Below are 22,199 nucleotides of genomic sequence, written 5' to 3' on the forward strand. Positions count from 1 at the left end.
TTCGGATCAAACCATCCGAGCAAATGAAAAACTTTGTGATCATCAATCTTAGTTAGTTTAGCTTTCTAAGCTTTCCAAGCAATAATCGGATTATCAGCTAACTAAGGTCAAGCTGATTATGAATCAGGAAGTGAAATGTAATGTCTTCCCTGTTTTCTTGGAGGAGAGAAGGTTCTTGAAATCATTGGACCATATTTCCATAAAATAGTACATCCTATCCAGCATCATCATTCTTGAAATCATATGTTCTTTTACATTTTTTTTTCTTATGTTGCATTTTTCTTTAAGTCTAAAAGGGTTAATTTCTTCTTTCATTCTATCTTATAATCCACTAGACCAATTTTTTTCTTTCATTTCGGCTTCTAACAATTGGGGAACATGAATTATGAATTAAATTTAAAACGCACACACACATTAAAACTAACAAAAAAACACTTGATTATTATTAGTAACACATTTTATCTCTGTGTCAACACAAATTGCAAAAATAAAACACATATAAATTACTTAGTAACATTCATAGAGTTTAATATCCATCTTAACACGGAAATACTTAGCCCCTTGAAATATGTCCGTCACGAAGGTAGCGATCCCACTAGCCATGAAGAAATCACCAGTCCCACCGACGACCGATAGATCTCTTGTCGGCTCCATCATCAGATCCGCACCCATTATGTTCAGTGTACCTTTGTGTTCCGTCGAGTTAAACACCAAGGTGTAGCAAAACCACGCATTGTAGTCTGTCTTCATGTCGTAGAAATAGAAGCCTTGTGCACGAGCCAAGGGTTCTGATAGATAGTTCTTGTCCATTGTTATGGGGCCGTCAAAGATCACAAACTTACCGAACTTGAAGTTTCCTAGTCCAGGAGGGCTGACGATAGCGGCTGACGTTGCGTTTGCTACGTTGTCGCCATCGTATAGGATATCATGGAAGTAAAAGGAGAAATGTTTGCATGGTTTTTTCTGATCCATTGTTTTCCGGGACGAATAAACAGTCTCGGAGAAGAGTAGAACTAGAAGGAAGGCTGAGAGGAGTGACTTAAAGAGTTGTTTCTCTACAAGAGATGCCATGTTTAGCTAGAGACGACTAGTGAGTGGTGCGTATTGAAGATCGCTTAAACCCCATTTATATAGAAGTTATTATTCACTTAATTTAATAGAGAGAATTTATTTGAATCAAATGAGAATTAAAAAAGTTCGAGGACCGTGTAAATGGGTTGTTGATGTTTTGTCAATTTATATTTAAAATCCAAATTAGCTTGAAAATAAGGTTTTAAGATCATGTGCAAGGGACCAAAGCGTGGTTGGTGGCAACCAGTTAATTTCACTTTCTTGAAAGGTTTAATGGTTTAATACTATCAAACCGTTTGGTGATCACTGTTGGGTCCAACCTAAAAGCATAAAGTCGAAGACTGATTAAACAGCAAGTTGAGTATAATAAATAAACCTAAACTGACACAAAAGAAACTGTTAAGCGAAAATTGCCTTAAAATTACAAACTCACATCTTATAGGTAACTTGTACAATAAAACACCAAACCACGTTCTAGCTTTGCTTCTAAGGTTGCTACTAATTACCATTTTTCTTCGTTGATAGAATTTTATATTATACGAAATATTTCTCGTTTTGTAGTCTTTTTTTTAAGCCTAACTTTAATATCTTGAATACTTAATTGTTTGTCTTCCTTTGACATTCCTATAATTTCTTTCATTTAGTTTTAAGCATTGTATAAAACTATGCAAATGATAATACGCACACAAAAAAAAGAATCTGGAAACGGAACTCCACTCCTCATACTTAGTTTTCTGGTTTGCCTGTAACACTAGACTTCACACTGAAAGATTATCAAGAAAATTCCTAACGTAGAGATTGTTTGACTGAACGAGGAATTTTACGAAGTAGAGATTTAGTACTTGTTTCATAATTGCGAAAGACTAATTATCTCAGATTATAGAGGCATGTAGAGATTAAAGAATTAAAATACCTATGTTAAGAAAAATAACATTTAAACATAAATATAAATGAGTGATGTCGTAATGCTTTATTGATTACTTATATTTTTAAAAAAACCACGAATAAAAACTTGGTTTGTTGACTGAAAAAAATCAGGTTTATATTCGTGGTTTTTCTCTCTCTCGAAAGCACGAATATATATATATAACGTATTTTATAAGGCAATTTTCTTAAATAATTATTTTTAACTTTTTATCATAAAAATAGTCTTTAAAAATAAAATGATCAAAATAATCTTTTTTATTTTAAAAATTTTCATTTTTATTTTCTATTTTTTAAATTTAAAAACTCATCCCAAAACTCATCTCTTAACTCTAAACTCTAAGTTTAAATTAATTAAATTTTAGATTATAAATTCATATTTTACTTTTCAATTTTATATGATTATTGTATTTTGGCGATAAATGTATAAAACATGGACATACTCATGGAGAGCAATTATTCCCTCTATTGCGCTTTACTTTCGGTGTAAGACTAACATATAAATTAAGAAACGTCCGATAAATTATAAAGAAATATTAAGAAATTGTACCCTCTCAATTTATTATAATAACTAATCTATACTATTAAAGCAGAATCCCTAATAGTATTCTGCCATTAGTTTTCAACTTATTTACCATGAAATACCATTATTATTTAATTTTTATTAATAGTTAAAATTGGCCAAATTTTCTCCTTTTTCTCCATTTAATTGATTAAGCTTCCTTTTTAATAGCTTAGTCAGATTTGGAAACATATATATAATATATTCATTATAAAATGTGGACCATAATATTATGTCATTGCAAAACGTGAACTCAACCATCTTTATCTTTATAATTACTTTTACATACAAAACGTGAACCAATTCTTTTTTTTTTGTCAAAATGAATAACGTGAACCAATTCTTATATACACAATATGTTAAAATTTATTATAGGTGCAGCAGAAGAATATAAACTCCGAACACACTGCACACAAAACCATAACCATATTGCTTTTTTATTTAAAAACAATTTAAAATTTGATTTATATCTATATTATTAAACCAAAATTATTTATAGGACTCTGTCGGTTTAGTTTTCGTGCTTAAAATATTAAAATTTGGATTTGTTTGACTAAATTATCAGTTTCTGTACGGGTTCAAAACTACTAATTCACAAAATGATCTTCATTTTGTTAGGATCCTCCTTTTGGCAAAACAAATTATGCATTAATAAAATTTGTTTCCATAACGAAACTTTCTTTTCATTATTAACTACTATATATTTACTTTAAAATTAATTATTAAAAACCAAACATTAAGCTATAATATTTACAAATTCACGTCAAGAAAAGCTAAAAAATAATTTGAAACATCCAAATACAAATTCGTCAATTAAATACTTCATTCTCAAATATTTAATGTATATTTAACTTAAAATATACATTGGTTTAAATAAAAAGTATTTATCCAAAAAAGTAATCCCGCACTTTTAAAATTTGAATCAAAATCTAACCAATACTATTAAAAAAAATCCTAATAGAATTTTTCCCTTGCTTTTAAAAATTGTTTAAAATGACATGTCACTCCTATCTTTATACTTAACAATATTAATTATTTTGATTTTTTTAACAGTCCAATTATGATTTTATCTCTTTTATAACAATTAATATTAACTTAAATATAACTTGACTCATATATTACAATTCCACAAAACCATTTAAAAATATGTTGCTATATACAATTCAAGCCGACAACTAACAATATGTAAAGTATATAGGATGACTTCGTTCACCTTAATATTATATTACACAATAGCTTTACTTGACTACATTTATCACAACAACTAACATTAAGCTATATATTAAATTTCCATTGGTAGTTTTCTACAGGTCACAAAATAATTATCAAACACAGGTCGATTGAACAAATAGATTTGATCATTTCTTTTATGAATTAACTAACGGGTTAATAATTTTATTAACAAAAATAATCCCGCGCTTTAAAAGCGCGGGTAAAAATCTAGTAGAAGTATATAACTACGAGTTAATAATATTCGTCACTATTCTTCAAAAAAAATTGTCACTAACTCCTTCCTAGTACATGAACTAAGCATAAAAAGGCAAGCAAGAGGGTTTATTTTCTTTAAAAACAATTCAAAGGGTTTTGATCTGGTGGCCGAGGCGCTAGCCATTAGATCTGCACTACTTCACGTCCTTGATGCGAGCTTCTCAAGAATCTGTGTAAAATCAGATTGTCAAGCACTTGTTGCTGCCATCACCTCGAAGTACCACCCGAAGGATCTCTACGGAATCTCCCGGGACATCGAGCAACTATCTTCTTCCTTTGATCATATTGTTTTCGTTTTCATTCCTAGAAACCTTAACGTTTTGGCTGATTCGCTTGCGAAATCAGTCTTGTACTCTGTGTCTGCTTCAGCCAGCTAAACTTTTAGGTTGGACTGCTTTTCTCGTTATAATATATGTGGTGTTCAAAAAAAAAAAAAAAAACAATTCAAAGGGTTTAGTGGCCTAACTCCTCTTTTGTCCCTTACTGGTTTCAAACTAGACCTACGTCAAAAGCAGACGGTGTTTGGTTTATGAAGAACAACTTGAGAAAACTTAATTCACAAAGAACTATCTTGCATATATACAATTGCAACAAAAAAAAAGCGAACACTATCCCAAAAATACGGCTTCCAAACCATGAAGCCGAAGATACTAAAACTGAATAAAATCTGAACTTACGCTCCATTAAAATGGTAAGCGTAGAAGAACTACTTGCTTGTTTGTCCTGGTATTGGAAGAGGTATCTAGCGGCGTTAGAACTGAATATCAAACCAATGTTTTTAACTTGGCGATAGAGTGTTGGATTTAGTTTGACTCAACATATCAAAAAGAGGTCGAGAGCTATAGGATTAGAAAACACACATGATAATCAAATTTCCTAACTAAAATCCAAATAGCAACCCAATGTGGTAGCAATGTGATGGACCTTAATCATGGTCATACCAACCAATGGTAAAACGATTTGATAACTAATTCAATAGTTGTTAGGGTGCGATAAGTTATTTGTAAATTATATTCAGATTTTAGTGTGGGATTAAAATCCTTTGTTACAAATTTACATTTACTTTTGTACATTTCATAATAATTAAATATGATCGTTGTGGGATTAGAGCGTAACTAACATTTTCTTTTGATATATATATATATACCAGATTTTTTAAGAATATCAGTACTTTATTGTTTTAACTTTCAATTGATAACACAATTAGAGAAAAAATAAGAATGCAAATATGATGGTTTCAAGATTCTCACCATTAATTTTTTTTTTTGAACAACATTTCATTAATATACTTAAACATTGGAATACAAGATAACAAATCGGCAGAAATACTTTTCTCATTATTTTTTCAAATTATTTTTATTCAAAAAAACTGTAGAAAATAATGGAGATAATAAGATATATTTTGTTAAAAAGATCTAAAATATTATCTTATAATGCTAAATTCAAAAATATTTCAGTTATATATAATTGTTTTTTAAATATTTTTATTTTTATTATCATCAGTCATTCTATAATTGTATTAAAAATCTAAAGCATCCATCAATTTTTTATTTATTGATTCATTTAATTATTATCATTCATTTTATTACTTATTTTAGTTATATGAATTAAAGCCTATTAATTACTGATCATATATAAATATATAAAAATCAATGATACACGTATTTGGATTCGGTTTTATCATGCAAACATGTAGAATCACATAACTATGCCTAGTCACTGGATATTCACAGCATGTCCAAATAATTATTCGCGATAAAAAAAGAATCTAGAAAAGGCACCTTTTATCTTCAATTTCACCACGGAACATTTGAAATTTATAAGCTAAACAATCAACGTGGCCTCAGAAGGTTTATATTTTATTGATCCCAAAAATTATGAGACCAAAATTCAATACTGTCGATGGTTAAAGAACTTGGTTAATCTGCTAAAACATTTGAACATTTTCCTGATTTCTTTTCTCTCGTCTGAATAATTGTTGGCGATAAATAATATAGAAAAGACATCTTCTATCCACAACTTTACCACAGAACATTTGAAATTTATAAGCTAAACAATCAATGTGTAGCCTCAGAAGGTTCATATAAGATTGATCTAGAAAATTACGAGTCCAAAATTCAATACCGTCGATGGATAAAGAATTTGTTTAACCTGCTAAACATTTACGTCCTTTCACGATTTGTTTTCTCTTGTCATCAGCCAACTAGCTGGTATATACATTACTACATGAGAATAAATATTAAACAAATTCAACATTGAATTATGAGCTCGAATTGCCACCTTAACTGATGACCCGATAGAACAAATTCACATGATTCAGGATTTAATGCCTTAAATGTTTTAACTATAAATATTAACTATATACATCGTAGCCTAGTGGTTTTCACTGTGTGCACAAAAAAAAGTGGTTTTCACTGTACGAGGAGTCGACATGTTAATCTATGTCAGGAATCGATTTTTTTCCACTGCGATATTGCTAACACACATGTGGTCAGGTGGCATGGGTTTCTAACTCTCACCTAGAACAACTTGATTTGTTTGTCGTTGGTGAACCCCTAGAAATTGGTATGGGCTTCGACATGAGACACTCCAGGTTTAACCAAAAAAGCTACAAACATATACTCTATTTTTTGTCAACTAAACATTGCCTAATAGTGGCAATTGTGATTACTTATTATAAGCTCTCTTGGTTAGTTTAATCCAAATATTACGGTGACCCACCATGTATAAACCAAATATTCCTTTGTGAAATCATTTTATTCAAATTTATTATATACAACATGACACAAGCCAATCTTTTGACCTTTCGAGTCTTGGATCCCCAAAGAGAAAGTTCCCTAAGGACTCTCTGTATCCTCCACAGGCGTGACTTCCTTTGTGACATTCTTCAACACTCCAACGACCGGAGAGTCACGGCTTGCTACATACTGTTGCACCACCAATACCGACGCCGACGTTGAAACACTTTCGCTTGACGTTAACAAGTTCCCAACCGGTCCAAGCTCCGGCGTGTCGCTTCTCATCACATGTAACCCTGAAGCTACCGAACCTTCAGGTGACTTTCCCACCAAGAAAAGATTGCTTCTTGAATACTCATTCATAGCCTTGCAGATTTCGTCTTGACACTTCACAATTTTCTCTTCGTAAACAATCTGACATTCCGAGCTTTCTTGTCCCTTTATCATCGCTTTAAGTTCGGTTATTGCTTCTATATCAACCAATCTAGTTTCCCCTGAACATGAACCGGTTTGATCTTCGGTTATCTCGAGCTTCACGTTTTCCGGTTTAAACTCCTCACTAGGAATGAACCGGATCACGGTTAAGCTTATACCAGGATGTTCCGCCATACGCACCGCAAACGCCAACGCCTCGCGATCATCATTCCCTCCAAAAAACAAAACCGTTATAGCCAACGAGAAATCGCTGGACGCGACGCGAGTCGCACCGCCAAGACCACGATCAACAAGAATCGCGACAGAACACGGAGCTTCCTCCATAACCTTCTTGTTAATTAAACGGTACTCGTTCCTTGTCGTCTCCCACGTCCTGTCCAGCCTAACGTGCTTGTGAAACGGAAGAATCACCATAGCGGCGCGTTTGCGTTCAGCGCTTCGGCATATATCCTCGTGGATAGTCGCCATCGCTGAGATGGCCGTCATTGGACGAACGGAGACACGGCTGAGTCTCTGGTAAGCCTCGAATGCGACCACCACCATGTCGGAACTATTACCAGATTTGTCTTTGTTCCAGAAAGGAAGGCCGTTTTTTCTAACCTTGTGTGCCATCAGTATAGCTGATGACCTCTCCGAAAGCTCCATGAGATGCATCGCGTAGACTGATAGGCTTTCTTTACGGTTCGTGCCTCGGGAGGCTTCGATGAGGTTGACGATCGTGGGAATGTTCATTATGCTCTGGAAACAGAACATAAGACGTAGCGGTTTGTTAGACCGGTTCGTTTCCTCGATCGTCAGGTTATTGTAATCGCCTTTGGTTGAAGATTTTCCCGGTTTATACACCGCTAAAACCAGAGGAGTCGTCATGAAGGTAGTAAAAATCGCCATTAGTACCATTATAGCAAATATTTGATCGTTCAAAACCTGCGGATAAACATCAAAAAATCAGATTAATCCACAAATATTTAGTACAAAAGATTAAGGTCAAATCTCATAATAACACTTTTTAGTTTTTTATAATAAAAAAAATCAAATAGTCAAAATAAATTACTCTGCCCCTATCCCTTTTGTGTGCTATTTTTTAGAAAAAAAATGATTTAGTGCTATTTGAAGATATGTGACTTACCCCTCTGTCTTTACCAATGTTGAGGACAATGAGTTCAACAAGACCTTTCGTGTTCATCAAGAAACCGAGTGCTAATGATTCGTCAAGAGGAACTTTGCAGTAAAGAGAAACCACCACCGTGCCGACGATTTTACCGAAACAAGCATTGAATATAACCAAAACCAATAGTCCCCAAGACTGAGCTCCTTGTATTGTCGCTACATCAGTCTTCAAACCGCTAGACACAAAGTAAAGCGGTAAGAAGAGGCCCGAGACGAGATCCTCAAGTTTCTCAACAAGAGAGTTCGCGAAATTGCCTTCTTTAGGGAAGATAACACCTATCACAAACGCACCGAACAGCGCGTGGATCCCAATCAAGTCCGTGACGAAGCTAGCAGCGAGAACAATACCTAACGTGAGACACACGTAATGCTCTTTAACCGGTTCCCCTTCAGGGCAACGTTTAGCAATCCACTTCATCCCCGGTTGCACGACAAAGATGCAGAACACAACAAAACCGCAACCCGATAGAAACACCCACAGAGAAGTAAGCGGTGAGCTCCCTTCGCCTGAGAGAGCCACCGCGAGAGCTAGTAGAATCCAAGCCGCCACGTCGTTGACGGCAGCAGCGGACAAGGCAATCTTCCCAATATCAGTTGTAAGAAGCTTGATCTCAGCGAGGATACGAGCCAGGACGGGGAAAGCTGTGATGGAAAGAGCAACGCCCATGAAGACGAGGAAAGGAGCTTTGCTAGCTCCATCAGCAATGGAGCTACGGAGTGCAAATGAAGTTCCGATGCCGAAGATAAATGGGAGAGTGATTCCAGCTAGAGCGATGGAGAGAGCTTTCTTGCCTGTTCGCTTGAGAGATTTAGGGTCAAGCTCGAGACCAACGAGGAAGAGGAAGAAGATGAGTCCTAAGTTCGCAAGTGTGTCTAGAACCGTTAGACTCTTTGCTGGGAAAACCGTGTTGAGAAACTTTGAGCTTTTCCCAAGAGCTGATGGTCCAAGTAATATTCCACCCTAATTATAACACCAATCACAACAACATTATTAACCACACAAACTTAAACTACACCAAAACATGTATATTTATTTAAATTTTAAAATTGTAGTAATATAGTTCTATTTTCACACCAAAAAACATGTATAATTGTGTATATGCAAAGTAATCAAATGTATGTATTTATGACTAGTCATTTTATGCAAAGAATGTATTTATGACTAGTCAACTTTATCTGATGAGTACGTACGTAGTAAGAAAAGTATGTATTGATTTTTATGAAGTTATAGATAACTTTCATACAAAAAAAAAGTTATAGATAACTAATGAAAGCAGATCTTCCACATTGATTGGAACGTGTGGAAAAGTGGAACTATAAACAAAAGCAATACACTCAAAGCTTAACGTGCCGGCGAATTTCGTGGAAGAAATTGAATATTCTGATGAAAATTCCTCGGAAATACGTCATTATTTATCAAAAGTCAGTCAGTTTTGGTAAAGAACTTATACAAAAAAATGAATGATTCACATAACCTCTTTGACTTTTAATAAGAATCAAGATATGGATCGAGACTTGTGAAGAAATAAAAGAATAAAGAAACGTTACCACTATCTCGGCGATGACACGTGGTTGACGGAGTGGGCGGAGGAGAAAAGCAAGAACACGAGTGAGGAAGAGAACGATGCAGATCTGTAGTATCAGAAGAGGCAACGCATGTTGCAGAGGATTCTCTCCCTGAAAGACTCCATTAGACGTTGCTTTCATTGGTCCTGGACATGTTGTATCGTTCGTTCCCATATCTTTTAGATCTGACAAATATTGGAATCGTTAAGGAGTTAGTATTCCTTTTCTTGCATTTTCTCGGAAACGTAGAAAGAGAAAGTAAAACTATGATGAATGTTCTCAGGAAAGAGAAAAACAGAAGAAACCCTAACGAAGAGCAGATTACGATTAGATTTCTAGATATTCTCGGAAGATAAAAACAAAGCAGATCAATGCACAAGATACGGATAGATACAGAGATGCGCGACACTCACGGATAGTTTAATATCTGGACACAAGACTGAGAAGAGTCTTCTTCGTTGTTATTTTTGTTCTAAGGTTTTAAACCGGAAACGTGAGGGACAAGTAGGAGTGAGAGGAGAGATGGAGTATACTGGCCGTTACCAGGGTTCTTTATATAGCCTCCAGTCTAGAGAGACATCAATAATACCCCTGACTGCGCGGGAGTTATTTCTTCTTTTTCTTATATAATACTAATATATGTGTTACCAAAAAAAAATACTAATATATAAAACAAAAAAAAACATTTTGACCAGAATAAACAAAAAAAAACATTATCTCTAGGACAGGGCTGGCAATTTCTTTTGAAAATGTATATGTATTCAACTTTCAGTATGGGATGTATATAAGTGGTACATTTGTTTTATGTTATATTGTTTTTAACATTATCCTTTTGGTATATTGTTGTAAGTATATAAATGGACTTAGGTATTTTAATGTTTTAAATATACAAAAATAGAAATGTGAAAATAGAAATAAATAAATATTTAGAAAGTTTATTTTATATCTATACTAATTTTATTAGTTTTGTATTAATATCAAGAATCAAGAACTTGATAGTTGGTTCTGTAAGATATATCAACCGTAATTTGTTTTTATCCACAAGTCTTACCTGTATCCATAAGCCTAATTAGAATCTTCTGTTTTTGGTATCATATATTTGAGAGCCATCTGAAGAGGAAAACAGCTGTATTTTCATTGGACTTCTTTGCAAATGATCTCAAATGTATTTGGGTGAATGCATCCTTGTCGGCATCATGAAACACATTTATCGACGAAGAATTGACCAAAATTTTCTATCGACGTAGAATTGACCGAAAGTTTCTATCGATGTAAATCTTCACTAATGGGCTTCATTGCTTTTTTTGACAAAATAATTAGGCTTCATTGTTAACAGATCTTTTCTATCGACGTAGATGTTGACCAGAAGTTTCTTGATCGAGTTTTACCTTGCTCTTAAGCACCGAAGCAATTCCATATATCTCTCGTACATAAAATACTCATTATATTATATATAGAGAAATGACTAAACTTTCAAATTAAATAATCGATCACAACTTTCACAAAAAGTGCTATTTAAATCATTTTTTCTTGTTATGCAAATAATGTTATTTTAAAATTTTAATACAATTAATATTTACTTTTAGTTTAATATAAATTAAAATTGTATTGATCATATAATAATGTTATTTAACTAAAAAATATCGGTTAAATAAATGTGATTATTGAAAATTTTAAATATATTTTTAAAAAAATTACGAATGGCTTTTTATGTTTTGAAATTCCTTGTCAATCTCTTTTAGTTGTCTAGTACAGTAGAACCTCTATAAATTAATACTCGATAAATTAATAATCTCTATAAAATAATAAATTTCGCCAGTCCCAACTTGGGTTAGTGTAAAATATGATACAAATCGATAAAATAATAAGATAATAAAATTTTTAAAACTCCTATGTTAATATATAGTCCCATTAAATCATAAATTAATAATCTATCAATATATATTTTTTATATAAATACAAAATAAACATTATATTGTTGGTTACAATGAAAATAAATCTATTTTCTTAATATTTTAATATATTTTGATAGTATTTAGTAAATATATCAAAAAATCACATAACAGTTCTATAAAACATAAAAATATACACCAAATAAGACAATAAAACCATATGAAAGTAAAATTTCTAAAATTTAAATAATGTATATATGGTAAAATCAAATATTTTCTTATTTTATAAAAAATTGAAAAATTGAAAAAAAAAAATCTAAAAAGGAAACTTTTACAAATTAATATTTCTATAAATTAATAAAATTCTAAAGTCCTAGCATTATTAATTTATAGAGGTTCTACTGTAGTTTTTATGGCTTTGTGAAGATTTTGATCTTTCTCGGTTTATAGTTTTGGAAGAAAATTGTCTCCTACTAGCTTATGTATAGTCGACTGCATTTTATATGTTTTAATATAATTTTTAGATGACAAAAAATATTTTTATTAATTAAATATATAATTACGCGTTACTAGATCAATCAGAAATGTTAAATGTTTACACTTATTTTTTGAAACACATAATAACTTCATTAAGAAAATTAGCTGGGGGCATTAAAATCCACCTCAACTACATCAGTTTCACCTACAAATAAAGCTTCCTTAGCGAGCCCATCGACTTCACCATTTAAATCCCGAGGGATCCAAACAAAAGATACAGTTTCGAAAACTTCAGCAAAGATAAAATATCAGCAGCAATGCTATGAAGCTCCACTAACACCAGTTCCAAGTTGCAGCATTTAACCAGTTGAGCAGAGTCCAGCTCAAACCGGACAGTCTTCATCTTCAGTCTTTTGCACGTCGATACCGCTTCTCTAAGCGCCAGAGCCTCTGCCATGAGTGGAGTCGCGACAAACTCAACATTACTTTGGAATTGGCGACTTCTATATTGTTCTAGTATCGTCCATCATAGACCTGCAATCCTCCTCTCTTCATTCCACGCTGCGTCAGATCTCACAACTGTAACGCCCGTAACTTCTTGGTTTACACATTATCGTAAAACCATGAGGTGTCGAAAGATGTTGGGATGGTTTGTATGAATTAATAATCACCAAGCAAGAAGCCCTTTTAACAAAAAAAAAACAATCACCAAGCAATTAATTATGTTTTAGTCTATAGTAGATGGCATGTACAAATAAAGTAATGCGTGTTTAGTATAAAATGAAAAAAAAATCGTGGTACCAATGGTACCAATGGTACCGTACCATGCTCTTGATTGTCGAAGTCTACACTGGCACCTGTCTGTATGGTGTGTGTTGTCATATTGAAATGGAAAAAGTTTTACAGAACTTTAGAATCATAAACAACTACTATAATCAAATCAACAAAGTACAAGCGTTAGTTTACAAAAAAAAAAATACAAGCTTAAAATATCAAAAAATGTAAAGTTACAAAAAAATACCAAAATGAGGACTCGTGGAACACAAACTAAATACGACACGGAAGTTCTGATATGTTACCTCGAGATGATCGCTTTTAGAAAGTCAATTTCAAAATATTTTTGGATAAAAATCGATGAATCGACTTTGGGTTGAGTTGATGATCAATGGAGTTGAATTATTTGATTCAGGCTCGGATACCATATTAAACTAGATGAACTTCCAATTTAAAATCAATTGGTCACTAGTGGCGTAGTCCATCTATCTTATATTACTAAAGAAGAGATTCAATACCCGATGTGAAACTTTTATCCCTAATATATAGATCCGGATACAGACATATCGAATATGTAGATTTAGTATTCGAATCTGAACTTGTCAAATTCGTGAATTTAGTATTTAAATTCGAATTAGTGCTTTTCCGATATTTGAAATCCGAATATTTGTTTAGATATTGTATTATATGTAGATATCTGAATTTGGACTCATAAAAATAATATTTAGATAAATATTTATATAAGATTTATAAATATATATGTATATAATATTAAAATTATAAATAATATTATAAAACTTATTTTATGTATAATTATTAGTATAGTTATTAATAAAAATTAAATTTTACTATATTTTAAAATATGGAATCAGATCTAGATATCCAGACCTAAAAATTATGATATTTAAATTTGAAATTGATTTTTAGAGGTTTAATATTTTACTATTTAATCTAGATTTGGACATCTTCATATACCTATTTAGGTTCGGATCGGGAGCAAATTTTAGATCGAATTCGGATTCCTGATAATATAAGTATTGGCCTGCTATAAATCGCTCTCATCCGACGGAGTCAACCAATGCCTTGACAATAAAACCTTAAGACGACTTATTAAAGTAAGTCACATGTTCGTTCAACTTTGAGTTTTGATAACATAATCAAACGGATAGCATTTTTCTATATTTATATTTTTTAATTAGTGGCTCAAATCGTTGGAAGAGAAAATAGTTAGTTGTTTCACTTTCTTTTGTTCTCTGCTGTGGATTTATATCTCCAACTTCTTATAGAGTTTCTCTCGTTCTTTGAACACGCAAAAGTAGAATCAAATTTTGCAACCCAGAACAAAGACCAGAGACTTTTAGGAAATTAGATAGCGAGACGAAGTAATTATCAATCATTATACGTTAATGAATTTACACAAAGAAAAATATAATCATTACGTCATAGTGATTCGATCATACATTCGTAGACTTTCTTACAAACAGTGTTATGTAATCATGTATGACGTAGTTTACAAAGAAATTTCTTTTTCTTTTTGGTATTTCACCTAGGGCCACCTGAGAAACACATCTATAACACATATGGTTAGATGCATATAGATTAGATTGCGGTTCCAATTAGTAACAAACAGTAGAAGAAACGAAAACTATTGGAGTATAATTCCTAGAAGAATGCTCCGTCTACTTCGTGATGCAAACTTGTCTCCTTTAGTATATTTATTATGAGCATATGCGAGACAAGTTTGCATCACGAAGTAGACAGAGCATTCTTCTGGGAATTATCAAAAAGAAGGCTTGGATTACACGGAAACGTTTTCTCCGGTGGCAAAAATGACAACAGTTCGATTATTTTTGGATATTGCGGTAAAGAAGAATCATGAGATTCATCAGATGGATGTACATAATGCATTCTTGCATGGTGATCTCCAAGAAGAAGTATATATGAAGCTGCCTCCGGGATTCTCAAATTCAGATGATACTCGTGTTTGCCGCCTTCGCAAATCACTCTATGGTCTTAAGCAAGCACCTCGATGTTGGTTTGCTAAATTGGTGGATGATCTCCTCAAGTATGGCTTTGAACAAACATATTCCAATCACTCTCTCTTCGTTTATTCAAAGAATGGAATCTCGCTTCGAATTCTAGTGTATGTTGACGACTTGATCATCTCCGGTGATTCCAGTTCTGCGATTGAATCCTTCAAAGCTTACCTTTCTACATGTTTTTACATGAAGAACCTTGGTCATCTTAAGTATTTTCTTGGCTTAGAAGTTGCTAGGAGTTCTCAGGGAATTTATTTATGCCAGCGAAAATACACTTTGGATATAGTTACAGAGTGTGGGCTGCTCGGATGTCGACCTGCGGGATCACCAATGGATCAAAACCATACTCTAGGACGTGCTCAAGGAGACTTGTTAACTAATCCTGAACGTTATCGCCGACTTGTTGGACGTCTGATCTATCTCCTTGCAACACGACCAGACCTCGCTTACTCTGTTCACATCTTATCACAATTTATGCAGAAACCTAGAGAAGAACATTGGCTAGCAGCAATATAAACGGTCTGGTACTTGAAAGGTACTATTGGGTAGGGGGTTCTCTTTAGAGCTAACACAAATCTTCATATAACTGGTTGGTGTGATGCTGATTGGGGCGCATGCTCCTCGACTCGTCAATCACTTACTGGATGGATTGTTTAGTTTGGTTCGTCACCTATCTGTTGGAAAACGAAGAAACAAAATGCAGTATCTTTGTCCTCCACAGAAGCAGAGTTTCGTGCAATGAAAGCAATCACAAAGGAGCTCATTTGGATCAAGGGTCTTCTGTCCTAGTTCGGGATCACTCACGACGCGCCAATGACTGTTTGTTGTGACAACAAGTCCGCTTTACACATCAGTGCCAACCCCGTTTTACATGAGCAAACCAAACATATGGACATCATTTGTCAATTTGTACGTAAAGAGATCATCAAAGGAGTTATCGCCACTACTCATGTGTCTTCTCAAAACCAACTTGCAGACATTCTTACCAAGGCTCTTGGACGTCGAGAGTTTGATGCCTTTCTTCTCAAGTTGGGCATTAACAATATTCATGCTCCAACTTGAAGGGGGGGGGGGGGGGGGGGTATTGGAGTATAATTCCTATATGACTTAGGAATATTGGAGTATAATGGGGGGGGGGGGGGTATCGGAGTATAATATTCATGCCTTTCTTCTCATTATAAACGTGTTGAATTCTGAGACAACAAAAGCAGTCGACATACTCCTCGTTTCCATCACAACAATCTTTTTTTCTTAGGTTAATGAATCTCAACAAACGCAGATAAAAGATTTATGATGTATAACGTCTAGGAGCAAAGATTAGATGGAACAGTTGCAGATGTCCATGTGACTTATAAAAAAAGAAAAAAAGGGTGGGCTTGCAGTTGAACACTTCAAAGCCCATAAAGTAAAGAGAACTGGGGATTGATCAGGCCCAGTGAATCATATCTGATGTCTGAATTTTAAAGTATTCAACATAGCGATCCTTGATCAAATCCGTCGTCTTCTCTCTTGTCTCCAGATTCGCGGAAGGCTGAAGCAGGTATCTTTCTTCTCTGTTCCCCCTCCCTTGATGGTATTTCGTATTATATCAGTCGAAGTATTCGAGACGATGATGAAATTAGTCAAAATCGTTATATAGCTTTTGCCACAAGGATCGTGATTCGTGATGGATCATTTATCGTGTAACGTATGTTTTTGTTGATCTGATCACCGTTTTAGATTCATGTGTGTGAACAATGCCTAGACTTCGATTAAGTTTCGATTTCTCATATGACATTTTGATCCAAATGATTTTGTATTTTTGGTGTTGGTCTAGAGCTTCTGGTTAAGTTATGTTTAATAAGCTCGCTATATTAAAGAAAACAGATTTTGAGTGATTGAAGAAAATATGGAATCGAGCAGTAACCATGGAGGGATCCAGCAACTGCTTGCTGCTGAACAAGAAGCTCAGCAAATTGTCAATGCCGCTAGGACCGGTAATCACTACCTCTGTTACATATATAATGGCATGGCCTTTGGTTTTGACTAGCACTAGATTGGAACTTAAGAGGCTCATTATGAATTTTAATTAACAAGGGCATACGGAAAATGCAACTTTTCATGGAGAATGTCTGTATATATATCTTTTTGGTTTTTGAAGCTAAAATGGCAAGGCTGAAGCAAGCCAAGGAAGAGGCTGAAACAGAGGTTGCTGACCACAAAACCAGCACCGAGCATGGTTTCCAGATGAAACTCGAAGCGGTAAAAATATTTGAACGAAACTTTTATGTTAAGCAATCATAAATGTGTTTCAGTTCTACATCCTGTTATTGATTTTTTTTAAAAAACAGACCAGTGGAGACTCGGGTGCAAACGTGAAGAGGCTTGAGCAAGAGACTGATGCCAAGATCGAGCAGTTGAAAAACGAAGCTTCCAGGATTTCCAGAGATGTTGTGGACATGCTTCTCAAACATGTCACCACTGTGAACAACTAGTATCACAACCAAACCATCAACTGCAAAATGGTGTCAAGTGTTATTTTGAGTTGATTCGTTCATTCCATTCTTTCTAGTGTTTTTTTTTTGTGGGTTCTGAGATTGAACTCTTGCTATTGGTTTCTCCAATACACGTATATGACTTTTGTGTTTGTGATAAAAATTAAAACAAAGGAACCCGTTGGATTTTTTTTTTCATCGAGGAGTAAAGACTAAAAGGATTGGAGTTGCATGAACAGTTCTTATACATGGGCTCTCCAACTTGCGTAACTATATGCAGAATCAATAACAAAAACTGTGCGTTGCATAAGATCAAATAAACGAGAGAAGTAACGACAAGATTCAACAAGTGTGAACCATGTCTTCTAAGCCAATTAAGGCAAATGGTAACTGGGACTGTGGAACTCCTTAGGTTGCAATATTTGCAGTTTCCTTGTGGACTCATCTTGAAAATCGGCTAAGATATTGGCTTTTGGAAAAATGGAAATGCTTTATGCAAGGACCTCAAAACAAGAAGAAATGGGGTAAAGGATGATGATGAATGTTGATCAACAGTGTCAGTGGGATATAACGTTTGTTTATAAAATATACCAGCAATAACAATGGTTTTTCTGAAACGAAGATTACGATGTTAGGTGTATTTGGGAGAAGAGAAAGAACTGAATAGTTCAAAAAAAAAGAGAAAGAAATGAAATTAGGGTTAGTTTTTCTTTTTAAAGAAATTAGGGTTAGTTGAATTTGATGAAAAGTCGGAGTTTAAAAGGGGAAAAGAGGATTTGGGGGTATATAAATTAAGAGTATCTCTACTGCACTTTTGTTATATTCTAAAATAGAATAATGAACAAAATATTATTATGTTTATAGAGTAATGTTTTTATTTTATTGTTTATTATTTTATTTTTCATTTTATTTTAAGTTGCACGATTATTTTGGGAAAATACGAGGGATTTTTAAGAGATTTTGTAATTGGTGTTAGTTAAGGAATTTTTAAGAAATTTTCTTGGAGAAAGCATGTAGCAAGTTAAAAGTATGTGTCTATGTGATTATGTAAATAGAGTTTGATAGAGTACTACTAGATGTAATTTTCTCTACAGGGCAATGGTTTCTAGAAAATTAATTATGAATTGAATAGCATAAAAATTGTTCTTTTTTAACACCAAATGCTACTAGAAGTACTTTATATTCATAGGTTAAAAAGTTTCTAGCTGAGAAAAGGGAACTCGGACTAAAGCCTCTACAGTCTACACATTAAATAATTGCCAGTTCCTTCAATATCTTTGTTCGTGTTCCAATGAAGTTAATAAAATATATATAAATAATCAGTTCAGAGAATTTTCTTTATTTTTTTCACAATATTTGTCTAAAAGAGCTTATAAAAACCCATCACTACGTTTGCGTTCTTGTATCCATTGTGTATTATCTCGCATCCATCTTTTCATTTTACGCCTCTTTATTTCTCTCTTCAGATTTTGTTTTATTCACTCTTTATCACTCTCATGCATACATAATTCATCGTGTATCTCGTAAATATTCATTGATTCATCTTCTTTTGTTTCCAATCCCTTATCTTTTCTGTTTTGCTACATACGAATAACTGTTGTCAAAAGATCCAATTGTAATTTGCTTTAATTTTTAGATAAGATCTAGGGTTTCTTTCTTTTCCTCCAAATCTTGCTGCATATTAACAAGATCGTGTTTTCATGCTTGCTAGGGTTCTAGATCCATCCTTACAAAGCCTAAATACACAAACATACATACTCATATAATAATACATACCTATAGTTAATACGAAGAACAACTTTTATATTCACTACTATGAATTGATATTGTAGGAATATATATATACAGAGGGAGCTTCCTTGAGTCCATTCACAGGTTGTGATATGATCCAATTAGTTTCCGACTCATCCATCCAAATACCCAGTCACTAAAACTAAGCTAGACTCGTTAAATGAGTGAATGATGCGGTAGACAAATTGGATCACTGATTCTCTTTGGTTGGACTGAAGGGAGCTCCCTCTTAATTTTTATAATCTTCTTGATCTCTTGAATTTTCAATTGTCCTTTCAGAAAAAAACGTTACATACTTAGCCAACAGGCATATTCAAAGCTATTGGGGTTACATGTTCCAGACTTTCGTCTTGAATACATGAACATTACTGAGGTGTGGATATTTATAAATCTGGTATCTCTTACTTTCTTCATAACTCCCTATCTCCTTCTGTATTTATCATATTCTAGGTTAATCATAGTCGGGCTCAATGAAGCCAAGCAAAAAAAATTGGTTTTCCGTTTTCTTTGTTTATGACAGTCAGTTTAATAAAGTTTTGCAAAATCTGTGTTACTATCATGTACAGGCTTTCTTTAGATTTTTACATATTGAAGTCTTCCTCTCTCACACAGGATTCTCTGTTCTCCGAGACTTGGCGGCTGTATTTTACAAGGCTTGTTCATTTTGTAGATGGCTAGGGTTTATTGTAAGGAAAAGAGAAACATGAAAAAAAGAGAAGAAAAAAAGAGAAGCATGAAGACAAAATTATTAGCTTTGTTTTCTCTTGGGGCTTGGAGAGAGGTCATGGTGCTGCAACAAGTTCCCATAATCTTTTCATTTATGCTGTATTACATTTCCCAATTACGTTCCTCTCTCTCTCTCTTCAATGACATTCTTTAGTCTTTTTATAGTTGAATTGAAATTTCTTGTTTTGAAAACGCTTTGGTTTCTGCTTTCCTTGCCTTTGGAAATTGAAATGAATTTATTTCCATTAAGAAATTCATTCGAATGTGTGTATATTTGCTATTCATATTTTCTTAATCAGTCAATATTGGAAGTTCGCAATTAGACATGAAGGTTAACATGTCCGCAAGAACTATTAATGTTATAAATAAAATCGTGTCAGTGGTGTCACTAATGGAAAAGTATTAACATTTAGTCGTTTATTCATATTGCATTCACAATGATACGAGCCATACTTTCCTATGGTAACATGTTACGTTTTTTTTTCTGTCACACGTGTCGATGTTGGTCTGAGTTTTCTGTCAAACTTCACTTCTTTTTTCCTTTGTTTGAACCAGCAATAATTATGTTTTATCACACAAGAGTTTTTTCTTTTTGCGTGCACTGTCATATCTTGTCTTTAGAAAAACCTATTAATTCCTCTTCTAGTGATAATTTGTTTGTCAACATTATCTTACAATGTTTTATTATTACCACCGTGTGTAGGTTTTTTTTTTGCCAACTAAAATAAAATTTTATTAATTGGATTTAGCCCAAAAGCCCAAAACCCAGCCAAAAGAACAAAACCAAATAAAGCCCATTTACAACAAACAAGACCACTAGCCCGACAAAGAGCAAACGAAACGGGCCATCAGCCCAAACCGAAACCGACGTGACATGATCAAGCCACGCATCCAATGATTAACCCAAGCCTGTCCACGTGTTGCCTTCCAGCGAAAGCTCGAGACATGAGTCAGCTATTCTCTTGCGTGATCCGACGGTCGAAAGTTTCTTCGGAAACGACGAAACAGACTTGTTCCGCCGGAACGCCGTCGACAAACCACCGCTTCCGTCGATGTCGCCAATACTTTTACCACTGAAGAGCTTCATCAAGCCTGTCTTGAGATCTCATCCGGATCCAATGATACCACCTCTTGCGACAAAACATCACGCTCTTTTTCTTATTTCTTCTTCGTTGCAGCTCCATCATCGGAGAGTTTCATCAAACAGCAGATGGAAAACTCATATGCCGAGAAAAACGAGCCCGATATCGAAGCCCCCACATCTGTAACCAAAAGCCGGCGACGTGAAGCTGAAAGAGCTTCCCCTCTCCGAAGTCAAAAGTCGGAGACGACGGTGCTTTGAGAACCACCTCCATCCCGGAGTCAGGTCGAACCAGAGAGAACGCCAAGTCCTCCCTTCCTCTAAGATCGAACTATACACATCCAAACAACAAAATCTCTCCCTTTCTCTCTATTCCTTGTGAAAGATTTAATTTTGAGAACAAGAATGATAGAGAGAACTTCCTCTCTCTCCACCGTGTGTAAGTTTTTCTCTCTTTACTACATTTTATTTTATTTTCTATGATAAATGAACTTTTATATCTATATTATTAAAGTTATAGTATAAAATAGAGATGTTTGGATACAAGGATAAGAGTATTAAAAAAAATAAAGTGTTTGGAAACATGGATTGTAGTCTTTTTTAAAAAAAAGTTAATTTTGTTTGGAAATAAAGATAGTAGTATTAGACAAAAAGCAATGGGCTTAAGTTATTAAGTCCATTATAAAAAATGTTGTCAATATATATACGAAAAATATAATACAAAGCCTGTTTGAAATACCAGCTCAAATTATAGTTTTTATATTTCATATTAAGTTTTAAAAATATAATATACGTAATTATTTATATAATGGTACGTATAAAATATTATTAATTATATGATTACTTATATAATAGTACGTAAATTATATGATGAAAATATACGATATATAATAATGACTAAGGATGGGTTTTCGGATACCCATACGAATTTGGTTCTGATCGTTTTTTCAGGTCAAAGATTTCAGTCCTATTAGGATATTTCTAAATTTTTGTT

The 22,199-nt window shown here is 33.8% G+C and overlaps 3 protein-coding genes and 1 long non-coding RNA gene across 6 annotated transcripts; 2 read left to right on the top strand and 2 right to left on the bottom strand.

The window, feature by feature from the left end:
- Window positions 1–342: 342 nt before the first annotated feature.
- On the bottom strand, window positions 343–1,129 carry LOC108840336 (dirigent protein 6). The gene has a single exon (XM_018613169.2). It carries the CDS (start codon window positions 1,069–1,071, stop codon window positions 508–510), a length of 564 nt encoding a protein of 187 aa, XP_018468671.1. The 5' UTR covers window positions 1,072–1,129; the 3' UTR covers window positions 343–507.
- Window positions 1,130–6,678: 5,549 nt separating this feature from the next.
- Window positions 6,679–10,504, bottom strand: LOC108842038 (cation/H(+) antiporter 17). Its single transcript, XM_018614842.2, has 4 exons — window positions 10,365–10,504; window positions 9,934–10,136; window positions 8,345–9,346; window positions 6,679–8,142 (listed from the first exon to the last, which is right to left on the bottom strand). Exons 2-4 carry the CDS (start codon window positions 10,123–10,125, stop codon window positions 6,883–6,885), a joined length of 2,454 nt encoding a protein of 817 aa, XP_018470344.2. The 5' UTR covers window positions 10,126–10,136; window positions 10,365–10,504; the 3' UTR covers window positions 6,679–6,882.
- Window positions 10,505–16,525: 6,021 nt separating this feature from the next.
- Window positions 16,526–17,803, top strand: LOC108836408 (V-type proton ATPase subunit G2). Of its 2 annotated transcripts, none has more exons than XM_057004438.1 (4): window positions 16,526–16,673; window positions 16,993–17,109; window positions 17,274–17,374; window positions 17,464–17,803. In XM_057004438.1, exons 2-4 carry the CDS (start codon window positions 17,022–17,024, stop codon window positions 17,605–17,607), a joined length of 333 nt encoding a protein of 110 aa, XP_056860418.1. In that variant the 5' UTR covers window positions 16,526–16,673; window positions 16,993–17,021; the 3' UTR covers window positions 17,608–17,803. The 2 variants fall into 2 exon arrangements, with proteins under 2 accessions (XP_056860418.1, XP_056860419.1); XM_057004439.1 differs by having other exon boundaries at window positions 16,598–16,673; window positions 17,000–17,109.
- Window positions 17,804–18,810: 1,007 nt separating this feature from the next.
- On the top strand, window positions 18,811–20,392 carry LOC108836410 (uncharacterized). Of its 2 annotated transcripts, none has more exons than XR_001947133.2 (2): window positions 18,811–19,792; window positions 20,011–20,392. It is a non-coding gene; the product is annotated as an uncharacterized LOC108836410 (long non-coding RNA). The 2 variants fall into 2 exon arrangements; XR_008942695.1 differs by having other exon boundaries at window positions 18,811–19,771.
- Window positions 20,393–22,199: the final 1,807 nt, after the last annotated feature.

Source organism: Raphanus sativus, chromosome 2 (genome assembly GCF_000801105.2).
Source record: "Raphanus sativus cultivar WK10039 chromosome 2, ASM80110v3, whole genome shotgun sequence".
Taxonomy (NCBI): Eukaryota; Viridiplantae; Streptophyta; class Magnoliopsida; order Brassicales; family Brassicaceae; genus Raphanus; species Raphanus sativus.